Raw genomic sequence first — 12,499 nt, forward strand, 5'->3', positions numbered from 1 at the left:
TCTCTCCCCATTTTCCTTTACACTCTGCTTGTTTTCCAGACAACCAGTCCGTAGGTGCACTTTCTCTGCCTCCAGCCCTCAGCCTCTGCCTCCTGCCCTGGGCTTGTCCATCCCTTGGTCCTCAGCTTCCCTGGCTGCCCCCACCTGGGCCTTCCCTCTGTGGCGAGCCCAGCCTCTCATGACCTCTCTGGCCACTGTCTTCCAGGTCACCTAGACCCCAGGCCACCTATGTGAACGGCAGCCTCCCAACCACACAACACATCAAACAGGAGTCCTTGCCCGACTACCAAGCCATGGCAGAGGCCCGCACATCCCTGTCTGCCCACTGTCGGGGCCCGCCGGCCACTGGCCTGCACCCAGACCTGGACCTCCCGGGCCGAAGCCTCGCCACCCCTGCGCCTTCCTGCTACCTTCTGGGCAGCGAACGCAGCTCTGGCCTGGGCCTCCAGCCCGAGGCCCACCTCCCCGAGGGCAGCCTGAAGCGCTGCTGCCTCTTGGGCCTACCCGCCACCTCCCCAGCCTCTTCCTCACCCTGTGCCTCCTCCGACGTCACCTCCATCATCCGCTCCTCCCAGACGTCTCTGGTCACCTGTGTAAATGGACTCCGGAGCCCCCCTCTGGCGGGAGATCTGGGGGGCCCTTCCAAGCGGGCCCGGCCTGGCCCTGCACCGACGGACAGCCATGAGGGCAGCTTGCAACTTGAAGCCTGCCGGAAGGCGAGCTTCCTGAAGCAGGAACCCGCGGATGAGTTTTCAGAGCTCTTTGGGCCTCACCAGCAGGGCCTGCCGCCCCCCTATCCCCTGTCTCAGTTGCCGCCTGGCCCAAGCCTTGGAGGCCTGGGGCTGGGCCTGGCAGGCAGGGTGGTGGCCGGGCGGCAGGCGTGCCGCTGGGTGGACTGCTGTGCAGCCTATGAGCAGCAGGAGGAGCTGGTGCGGCACATCGAGAAGAGCCACATCGACCAGCGCAAGGGCGAGGACTTCACCTGCTTCTGGGCTGGCTGCGTGCGCCGCTACAAGCCCTTCAACGCCCGCTACAAGCTGCTCATCCACATGCGAGTGCACTCGGGCGAGAAGCCCAACAAGTGCATGGTGAGTTCCCACCGGCCGCCAGGCCTCACCCCAGCCCCTCTGGCAGAGCAGCACTCACCCCAGTGCCCCAGGAGAGGCCGCCTGGGACTCCTTCCTCTGGGCTGGCTGAGATCCCTGTGGTTGAGGAGGAAAGGACCCATGCTGTGGATGTGGCCCCTGGTCAAGACGGTCAGTGCCCCTGTCACTGGGAACCGTGGCAGAGGGGCCCTCATACTCACTAGGTGCCCAGTCCCCCACTCTGAGGCATTAGATATATCTTAGCACGCCACAGGGCCCGGGGCTGTGTGCACATGCGATTGGAAAAACAGGCGTGGCCAGCCTCTTCTTTCATGTGTTTGTGCTCCATGTCCCACCTGCTGGTGGCCAAATGAGATGTGGAGAACATACTCTCCTCCAGCGCTGGGCCCTCACCGCCACCCATCCCAGTGAGGTTCCCTGGGCCTTCTAGTGCTGCCGACAGCCTTGGCTTCCACTAAGGAACAGTGGGGCCTAACAGGCACCCGGCTCGAGAGCTGCAGGTCCCCAGGGCAGGGTTTGGGCTGGGGCCCAGGGTTACTAGCTAAGGCCCTGGGTAGTACCAGTAGCGTTCTTCCTGGAGTTGAGACAGGTTTCTGGCACTAGCATTATGTGTACATGCGCATGTGCACACACACATGCATGCACGCGCGCACACACACATGCATATTAACTGTGAGTACTCAGGCCTCCAGCCCTTGTGATGGGTCATTTCTGTGACAGGTCATTTCTGCCCCGTCTGTGGGGAATACTGTATCAGAGGCTAGGAGCACTCCCTGATACACTCAGCCTAACTGCTGTGCTACCTCCGAGGCACAGCCAGCCCACTAGGAGAGGTGCCTGCCCAGAAACGGCAGAGCTGGACCTCAGGGTGTGCTTGGTGTTGAGAAGCATGGGCCACCAGGGCCACTGCCCAGCCCGCCCAGCCATCAGGGCAGCAGCATGGCTGGTGTGCTGGGGCTGGTGCCATAGCTAAAGTCAAGCTGTTTCACACTTGGACTTGTGCAAGTGTCAAACACTGTCATTGGACACCCACTCATGGAGCACTTGGTCTGGGAAGGGGCATAGTGTCCCCACTCAGAGCCCAGGGTGACATTGTAGGGGCCGGGAAGGAGGCAGGACACATTGGCAGTCAGCAGCATAAACTCCGTCCTCCTGGGGCAAGGTGCTTGCCCTTGGGCCCCACCTACCTGTGGAGCTGGGAGCTGGGCGTCGGACAGGATCTGCTTCTGCAGCTTCAGGAGGCTGGGTCTTGAAGGAGGAGAAAGAGTTTGCTTTGTAAACAAGTAAGCAGCAGTGAATGGCCTGTGCCAAGGGGAGGCAGGAGGAGGGAGCTTGTGGTTAGCATTCTGGTGTGTGGAGCAGTGGTGGGGAGAGTGCATCGGACAGGCTGAGACTTTGACTTTGTCTTGTGCCTTTGGGCTGAGAGGATGCTGGAAGGAGGCCTGGTGGCTGGGCCAGCCCCTGGCGATGCTCTGGCTTGTTTGGGGTCCTGTGACACATGCCCCTGCCTAGAAGGAGTTGACCAATAGACAGCGCGCAGGCCAGGCCAGGGCTGCTGGGAGACAGCTGGGCCCCCATCTCTCCCCGAGACCCTGGAGCTGACAGCTGCTGAGCCACAGTTCTCCTTCACATATTCTCTTTTATGGGTGAGTCTGTGGGTGCCTGTGGGGGCCGAGGTGGAGGCTCTGTGACCCGAAGGAACCTTGACAAGACTCCACAGGACACTGGCTTACACCTGGCTTCTGCCTGTGGTTGGTGGTCTTCTCACAGTGGGGCCTCTGTGTGGAATCACGGCATCCAGAAGAGTATCTGTGTTGGAAATTCGGGAAGTCGGAGAGGATCTAGCCCTTCCCCGCCCACTTTCTAGCTTGGGAAACAGGGCCCAGCGAGGGGTCAGAGGGGCCTGGGTTACTCAGTGCAGACTCAGGGTCTCTCTCTCTGCGGCCAGGCTGCCAGGATTCCACAGACTTCACAGGACACTGGCTTACACTGGCTGAGGCCTGGTTCTGGGGACCCAGACCTGGACCTCCCATGGCCCTTGCCCTGGGGACACTCATGCTCAGAGATGGGTGGGAGATGAGTGGCAGGTCCTGGGATGGAGTTTGCATAATCCCAGGGAGGGAAGGCCCAGAAGGGCTTCATGGAGGAGGTGATATCAAGCTGTGTCTACACTCACCTATCAGTATTGTTTAATCCTTACAAGTCCTGTAAAACCAAGGGTTTTTACAAATGAAGAAACAAAGGTTGGGTGGGGTCTGGCTGGCCTTCCACTTGCTCCCATGAGAACACTTGATCTTGCCTCTTCCAGGGTTTAGGATTGTGGTGATGATAATACCAGCAAGCAGCTTCCAAGTACAGACTGTGTGCAGGTGCTATTCTAAGTGACAACTCTACCTGGTCCTCAACACAATGCTGTGGGGTAGATACTGTGAACCCCTATTTTACAGATGAGGAAACTGAGGTTCAGGAAGATTGCATAATTTGCCCCAGGTCACACAGCTAGTTGGAAACAATAACAACAGTTATAATAAGAATAGAGGCTAAGAATGATAATGGTAATAAAAATAACTTGCCAAGGGTTACACAGCTAGTAACCATTGGAATGGGACTCGAGCCTACATCTTTCCAAACTGCAATGCTCTTGTTTGTGTAGCTCTGCTAAACTGACTATTCTCTGGGCTCTTAGGGCCCGCCCCACTGGGTGTCACCATCTGGAGACAGCAGCAGAGATCTGGGCTTCGGAGGCTTGTCAGAGCCTCCCCTGGCCTCCTCTTGCCTGCGGTGGGGTGGGCATGCTCCCCCTCCTCCATGATGCTGGCACAGTGGGTAACCCAGGGGAAGGGGTGGGCCTCAACCAGCACCCAGATAAGTAAAATCTCCCTTCCCTGTAAAATTATTAATTTTTCATGACAGGCCTCTGCTACCATGCACTGTAATAGACAAAGGAATTTTGGACCCAGAGCCTCTGGAGAACAGGAAATAGATGAGACATTTTGATTGAAGAGTAAATGGCCCACTAAAATAGCAGTTAATCCTTTTATTATCTTTCCAGCAGCCGTTTCCACAGTTCTTTCATGAGGTAAGCCTCCCCCATCCCATCCGACTGGAACACTCCCATTCTCGCAGCTGGCTTACATTTAGCCAGCGGAGCCTCTGCTCCGGCACCAGGCAGGCCTCAATGTGCTGAGAGGAGCCCAGCTCCCCTCTGCCTGAGCATCTTAGTCCTTAGGCCAGGCCTGGGACTAGGGACTTGCTGGACCCCCAAGGTCAATGGCATCATCCGTCCCCCACCCTGCCCTCTGCACGGCCCATCCATGCTGTCCAGAGGAAGCTCCCTAATCTTTTTGCAATATCCTGTTATGTTTCTTACGTTGCCCGAGTTGTCTCAGCCTTATTAAATGTGGTGCTTCATCTGTGTTACGATAACAAGGTTACCCATCCAACCCAAATACTGACGCGACGACTCCAAGATGTTAACTTTGAACAGATTAATTTCATGCTTTCTTAAGTTGGTTCTCCCAGACGGCCGGAATTCTGATTGTCTGCGACTGCAGAAATTAGCAGACTGTAGCTTGCTTTTCTCCACATCAAGAAGGAGAGAGGCAGAGTGAAAAAGGAAAAGTCATGACAATGCCCTTCTCTACCTTGGGTTTTATAAAACAACAATAGGCATGAGAAGAGTCCCTTACTTTGGTGAAGAGTTTTACCAAAGCTGTGAGCACAGTCCGGATGGCATGTGCAGAGGTGAAAAGCCCAGGTCTGGAGTCCCACAGACCTGGGACCCAGCCTGGTTTAGTCACTTGGCAGCTGTGTGACCTCGTGCTGGTGACTTACCCTTTCTGAACTACAGCATACTCGATTGTAAAATGGAGTAATAATAGTACTTGCCTTTTAGGGTTGTTGTGATTAGGGATAAAAGAGATGATGTAAGGGAGGGTGCTTGCTTCCCCATCACACTCCAGCATTGATCTCAGGTGATGTGTACAGTAGCCCTGGGGCTTAGGGCAGGGTTATTTACAGCTGATTTACAGATGAAGAAACTGTGGCTCAAAAGAGCCAGTCAATGGATGGCAGAGCCTGGACTTGAGACTGTAGCAGCCTCTGCTGTCAGTAGGGTGGGAAGGGCAGTATGTGGGTGGTTGCTTTGGGCAGGGCAGGCACTCTGTCCTTGCCATTCGATATCTACCAGGGATCCCTGATTCTTTGCATCTTATTCATTGACAGTCATTTGCAGATCACCTTCTCTGAGTCAGACAGTGTCTGCTCAGGGGGCATGGAGCTAGGCTGGGGCAGCTGGACCTGTGGCATAGGAGGCCCATGCGTGTCCTCCCAGTCCTCATGAGCTGCTGGAGTCTCGGGCCGGGTTTTCCTCCTGCCCAGCTTCCTCTGGCCACTGGTCTCCATTCCTTACGCCCCTCTCCACTGTTTGCCAGTCTGTCCCAGGTGCCTCTGAATCTAGGGCCAGAGAAATCAATCTGGTTGAAAGCTGAGTATTATGGATTGGCCTTAACTAGCCAAGGAACTCAGAACACAAGCCACCTGGCTGGACCTGCCGGGAGGGCCTTGCCCTCCTAGCCTGGGCCAAACTCACGGTCATTCCCCATAATCCTGGGGCTTCTGGCTTTCCCTTTTGCCTTGCCCCAAACCTTTACCCCCCTCCGCCAGCCCCTGAGAAACAAAATCCTGGGTGCTGGGAGGGGCAGGGGAGCTAAAGGGAGTTGCTCCTTACTGAGATTCAGAGATGGTTTTATCCTGGCTCAATGCAAGCCATTCCCTATCTGTTGTTTTGACCTCCTAGCTGGGCTTGGTGGTACATGCCTGTAGCCCCAGCTACGTGGGAGGCTGAGGCAGGAGGATCACTTGGGCCAGGGAGTTTGAGGCTATAGTGAGCTATGATCACACCACTGCACTCCAGCCTGGGTGACAGAGCATGACCCTGTCTCAAAAACAAAAACCTCTGAGGCCCAGAGAGGCCAAATCACTTCTCAAGATCACACAGTCTGCCAAGTGGCAGGAGGTAGATACCAACCATATCTGCTGACCTGCCCAACCAGTGTTAACTGGAGAGAGGTTTGATTGGGGTTCTGGGCTCATATCCCATGGGATATCCTGAGGGAGAAGAGAATTAATATATTCTGAAACTTACCATGGCCAGCCATGAATTACCATGCCCATTTTACAGAAGAAGAAACTGTATGTTTCTGAAGTTCGCAGGCAAAATGGCTTGCTCTGTATGACCTGCCTCAGCTGCCTGGCCCATTCTAATGGGACACACCGCCTTCTACTCATCCACTTTTGCCCAGCCTCTTCCTTCAGAAGAACAGTCACCTCTGTGCTTTTCAAATCACAGTGGGTGGAGTCCCTGTGCATCTGCTGCCTTCTGCCCCCTGCCCAACATCTTGAGACCAGCCCTGTGGGCTTGAGCATTTTAAGGCCAGCAGACACCCCTCACCCATTGCAACATCTGAAGCTCATCCCAGGGAATTACCCAGGACCCTGAAATGGATGAGTGGCAGGTCGGCCAGTTCATCCCATCACATACAGACAGAGAACAGGGAAGACAGACCCAGAGAAGGTGGTCAGGGGCCCAGGACTGCACAGCAAGTATGCATCAGTGGGCAGGGAAAGTTCCCTGAAGGGGCTGATAATCGAAAGTTGGGGAAGGTTTAGGCTGTGGGAAAGTGACCCTCCAATTAGGAAAGAATCATCCCCCTGAAACACTTGCCTCGCTTTGGTGTGCCAGGCCTCATGCTAGGAGCTGGGGGTGCAGAGATGAAGATGTTGTGATGTGAGACTTCTGGCACTGTGGGAAGAACACTGCTTTTGAATCTTGTGATATTATTGCTGGATGATGGAGACAGGGAGGGGAGCCAGGAGCTGAGGTTTTGCAGCCTGGCTTTATAAGCTTGGCCAGGTTGATCAAGTGGGACGAGATCATTATTGAGACACTTGTCAGGCGATTTTCAGTTTATGTAGTGCTTCCACGTGCATGATCTCAGCCCTCAAAATATTCATGGAGACTGGAATTATGATCCCCATTTTATAGATGGGGAAAGGACAGTCCAGTTCTGGCCCAAGTTCAGGTCCCAAATGCATGGTGGGGTCAGATTTAAACCCAGGTCTCAGTCTGACTCCAGAGACTGTGTACTGGCCATGACCCCAAGCCACCTCCCAGGCACAGAATCATCAGTCTGTTTACAAACATTGAGAGGATATCCAGATCTGAAACTCATTCAGCAAGCTGTCACTGAGCACCTGCTGTGTGCCCCCTGGCTGGGCCCTGGGGTCACAGAAGGGAATCAAATCCTGCCTGGTCTCAAGGAGCCCTCAGTCGAGTGGGGAAGTAAATGGATATTGCATGTAACTATTTTTCTCAAGAAGCCAGCACCCAGTCACCTTGAGAGCCTGTTGCCTGCTGACTTGATAGGTCCTTTGTTCTGTCTTGGAGTAGAGAACACCTCATGGGTTGAAAAGTAAAACATTTCACTCTCATTAGAATAGTCGCCTGGAAACAAGCTCCCTTCCTGGAGGCTGGGGTTTCTGGTCAAATCAAAAAGCTGCCCTGGAGAATCCTGCTGTAAATGAGGCCAGAGAGGCCAAGTGGTCCCACCCACTCAAGCCACCAAGTCTATCCTCAACTTGCCTCAACTCAATCTAGGATTGGATGGATCTGGGAAGGAGAACTGTTTTGGGCAAAGTCAGCTTGCAAGTTGGCATCCAGAAGTGTCCTCATTAATGATCCTTCCTGGGATCATGTCACTTCTCATGTCTACCCTCATTATTAGGTGGGGAAGCTGAAGCCCAGAGAGCAGGCACCATGGCCTCATGTCATCCGGTACATTAACAGCAGCCCAGGGATGCCTGCTTTATTTCTTTCTGCCCTGAAGCTTCCTCTCCTCCTGAATTCCTAGAGAGTCTGCATTCTCCAGGTCCTTTAAATCCTTTGGGTCTTGGCTTTTGCTGATTCCTTTGTCTAGAATGCCTTTCCTAGCCTGGCAAACTCCTATACATCCTTCACAACTCAGTTTAGTGCTCCCTCCTTAGCTCCCCCTTTCTCTGTGCCTCCTGTTCTCCCAGCATGTGTTGCGCTGTGTGTAACAGTGGTTCCTAACATGGCCAAGTGTCTGGGGGACCACATGCCCTTCAGTGCCTGGCCTGGCCTTCGTTGTGGAGGAGCTGAGTCCCCTCCCTAGGACAGAGGCTCTGCCCTGTGATTATCTGTTCTCTCTGTTCCAAGGCTGTGTGAGGTTGCCCGGACCCTGTCTTCCTGAGTAGTTTCCTATGAAGTCACAACATTGGTGGGACCTTAAAGACTGTCATGTCTACCCCCTAATCTGGTGCTTGAAGTTTTTCTGCAAGAAAGCCTGAATTTGAAACCCAGCTTTGCCACCCCTCAGCCTGTGATTGTGTACAAGTGTAGCTTGACTTCTATAAGCCTCAGTTTTCTTACCTATGAAATTGGGGTAATAGGACTGTTGTGAGGCTTTGATGAGAAACTAGACAATGGCACACAGTAAGTATATCAGAATGGTCCTGGCTGTTCTGGACAGTTTGCATTTGCGAAAGAGAAAAGGGAAAGTCTAAAATGGATAGTGGCTGTTCAGTCAGGAATGTCCCCAAAGAAACAGAAAAGGCTGTTGGAAGTCCCAGCTCTGCCATGGGCTGGCTCTGTGACCTTGGATGCATCGCTTGGCTGTGCTGAGCCTGTTTCCCGCGCTGTGAAATGGGATAGTGCCTAGCAGTCAGAGGCTGCAGTAGACAGTGTTTAGTAGGGGCTCAACAGATGCCAATGTCTTTCTTCTCTTGAGCCCGAGGTTTAGCTCCACAGATCTTGGCTTACATTGGGATGCTTTTCTTCCTCCCCTGTTTTGGAAAAGCAAACCCAGGGGGCTTGGGCTTAACAAGGAGAGGCTTCCTGGAAGCCAGTGTCCTTCCAGTTCTCTGGCCTTGTAATTAGGTCAGAGCCTCGTCCCCCACCAGCCACTGTGCAGAGGGGAGACTGAGTCCCCAGATGGAAATAACTTGCCTGGGGAAGGACAAGAGGGACTGGAGATAGATGGAGTTGGAGACTCATCCCAGCTCTGCTGCTCACTAGCCGTGCAGCCTTGGACAAGACACTTCACTCCCAAGTCTGTTTTTGCATCTGTACAATGGGAGCTGTGATGCTCACCCCAGAAGTTTCTGTAGGGGGTGGAGGGGCTGTGCTCTGTAACTGCAGAGTGCTCTGCAGAGGGGCACTGTTGCCCTAGTCAGGGCTGCTGGGCTGAAGCTGAGTCTCTGACTCCCAGTCCAGTACTCCTGCCTGCAGCCAGGCCTCTGAGTACAGACAGGGCACTTTCACAGATGTGTTCCTCCCAGTTAGGTTCCCCATCAGGAATGGAACAGGTTGGCTATGTGCTCCCCAAATGTAGTTCCTGGTCTTGAGGCCTCAGCCTGCAGCTTTGCTGGATGCCCTCCTTCCCTGCTCCACAGCCCACCCCCACCTCACTTCCACCTCCGTCCCCACCCTGCCCTGTTTCACCCCCATTCCCCATCCCCCATTCCTACTTATGTCCATCCCTGACCCCCCACCCCTTTCCCTTCTTACTTAAATTCTGAGCCAGGGTGGACCAATGACTAAACACACAGGACAACCACTAAGGTTCAAATCCCTTACTCTGCCCTTAACCAGCTGTGAGACCTCAAGACAAGTCACGTGGCTTCTCTGAGCCTTGGTTTCCTGTCTGCGTGGAGGGGAGAGTGTTGTGAGAACTAGATGAGATCATATATGTGTAGCACTTACCTTGTGCCTGGCGCATATTAGATGCTTGAAAACAGGAGCCCTTGTTCCTTCCCCCACCTCCCCATTTTGTGAAGTCGTTAGTCCCAAGCTCTCACAGGGAAGAGAATTCCCAGGAGCACCAAATTTGAGGGAACAGGAGAGCTGGCCAAGTTTTGTGAGCCCAACATTGCTTTATGGAATATGAAAAAAAAATTAAGGATAAAAAACACAACTATTTGAATTGAATTTAAACTAATAAAGGAAAAAGCTTTTGAACTTAATGTAAATGGAATTGAAATGATTGTCTTACTGGAGTGAGAATGTCAGATAAAATCAACAGTGACTTTAAGAAGATGTCCAGACCATGTTTTCTGAGAGGGCCATCCTGGAAATGGCAAACTTCGTAATTGAGAATTTATAGACTCTGTCTCTGCTGGATAACAGATGGGGTTGCCAGAGCTGGCTTTGTGTGCTCACTTGGATGGCTGCAGCTGCAGACCTCAGCATCTTGTTCTCGTCTGTTAAATGGGGGATGGGCCAGGTAACCCCTAAGGTCTTGGTCACCTTGGACACACCAAGACCGAGATGCTGAGGAGAAGAGGCCCTTCTTTAGAGTCCTTCCTTAACTGTGCCCTTCCCTTGGGAGACAGCCTTGGGCTAATCTGTATTGTCCACCCCCACCTGGCCACCAACCTTTCAACACAGCTTGACACCCCCCTGTGCCAAGTTCAGTGCTAGAAGCAAGGAGTACAGTGTCAAAGGAAGAATGGTCTGGTGGCAAATGAATTAACCAAATGCCTCTGACACAGAGGAGGGAGAAGGATTTCCTCAGGATGTCATGAGAGCTGGGCTCTGACAGGTGGGTGGGCACTTTCCAGGTGTAGGCCATGAGAAGACGCATTACAGGGAAAGGAAACAGCACACGTGAAGGTTTTGACATGTGATAGTCTTGACCTTGTGGGGAACATAGGTGTCCTTTTGGTCTTGAAGTGAATTACCTGCATGGGGGCTGAGGGCAGAAGCATTGGAATTAAGCCTCAAAGGGCCTCAAGGTCTAGTGTAAGGAAATTGGACTGTGCCCCGAGGGAGTGGAGAGAGTCTCGGAAGGGTTGTACACAGGACTGTGATATGGGCAGAGGTAACATTTAGTGTTGCTAGTGTGGTGGGTACATGGCAATTGGCAGATGAGGACACTGGGGCTCAGGAAGGGCAGTCCACTCAAATCTGGAGCCCTTCTTCCACAGATCCACCGGCATCGGACCATGCACCCAGTCTTGCCAACACCTGGGCACCCGTGGGCCAGGCCAGGTCAGCCTAGTGTGTCGTGCTGGGGCACAGTGTCTGCACATGTTTGGGTAATGGAGCTCAGTCCTCCTTCGGAAACTGCCTCCAGCACATTTGCCAGTGGGAAATGGGAAAGGCATATCCCATAATGTGGTTCCGTAAAGTTTGCACAACTGTTCTTTGTTTTCCACCCGTCCCCACAATAAATCTTCCTCCACTGCCAGGACTGGGGCCTCCGTGGTCTGTAAGTGATTAAGGCACCGACTTTCCCGGCCCCTCCTCCTCGCAATACATTCTTGTGACGTGGGTAATGATAAAATGAGAATCTGTCACTGAGATTCTATTGCCTTGCAAGTAGCAATTTCCAAATGGCTGGGAGGTGGCCTCCTGTTAGAAGGCAGCCTGCTCTTGCCCTCTCTGTATAGCCACCTCCCTTGATAGGTCCTGCCATGTTGGGGCATAAGCTCAGACAGCAGATGGACAATGTGGTACTGGGCGGTACGTTTCCTGGGGATGGGGCAATGGGACTGGAGGTCTCTGCAGGACTCTGCATTCTGGGGGGCAAGACTGGGACGTCTGCTGGGCACAGAGCACCCAGTGAGTGTCTGTTCAACTGATGAACCATCTAGCAGCCCCTTTGTTTCATCAGATCCCCAAGCCATAGAGTTTTCAAGCCAAAAGTAACATTTGTATCTTCCTGGGGAACAGTCAGGCCCTGGGCAGGGCCCTGGGCTGCACAGTTTTGGTGGATAGATCCTGTGCTCAGGGAAGGCACAGGGCGGTGGCTGGATTGCTGTTTCACAGTGGGGTCACTGAAATCCACAGAGTGGAAGCTACTTGGCCAGTGTTACATCTGCGCCTCCAGCTCAGGTCCTGGCTCTGCCCCATGATCTTCCTGCTGTCCCTAGTTGCCTACCACATTTAAATGTGAGTGTATTCTTCCCAGCATCTGCTGAACCCCAAGTTTTGGGAGGCAGTTTGGCTTACGGGGTCATTTCTGATCAGGCTGAGTTGCCAGTGAACATGACAGTGATTGGAGCTTAAGAGAGTCTGGCCACAGGCAGAAAAAATGAGTGCTTCAGATACTTCCATAAGATCCCCAGCACCCCCTCTACCTGCTCCCCTCCCTCCTTCCCACAGGAGTCCAGGACAACAGAAGGTGCCTCAGCTAGGCCACAAGGGCGACTGCCTGGATCTTCACATTTGCTGTTTGCAGATGTGGAAACTGAGGCCCATAGAGAGGATGTGGCTCACTGGAAATTGCAGAGCGAAAGAGGCAAGCTCAGCATCCCCCACTCCCAGCCAGTGTCCTGCCTGCTAGACACCACAGTCTGCTGAGTACCACCTG

At 53.5% G+C, this 12,499-nt stretch overlaps 1 protein-coding gene across 1 annotated transcript in view; it reads left to right on the top strand.

Moving 5' to 3' along the window:
- The window catches only part of GLIS1 (GLIS family zinc finger 1), a 234,681-nt gene that overhangs the window by 145,479 nt on the left and 76,703 nt on the right, over positions 1-12,499 (top strand). Inside the window, exon 4 of the mRNA XM_019020611.4 lies at positions 206-1,088. Within this exon, the coding sequence (XP_018876156.3) occupies positions 206-1,088 (883 nt within the window). The remainder of the gene's footprint in view (positions 1-205; positions 1,089-12,499) is intronic.

The sequence above is a fragment of the Gorilla gorilla genome, chromosome 1 (assembly GCF_029281585.2).
Source record: "Gorilla gorilla gorilla isolate KB3781 chromosome 1, NHGRI_mGorGor1-v2.1_pri, whole genome shotgun sequence".
In the NCBI taxonomy this organism is placed as follows: domain Eukaryota; kingdom Metazoa; phylum Chordata; class Mammalia; order Primates; family Hominidae; genus Gorilla; species Gorilla gorilla.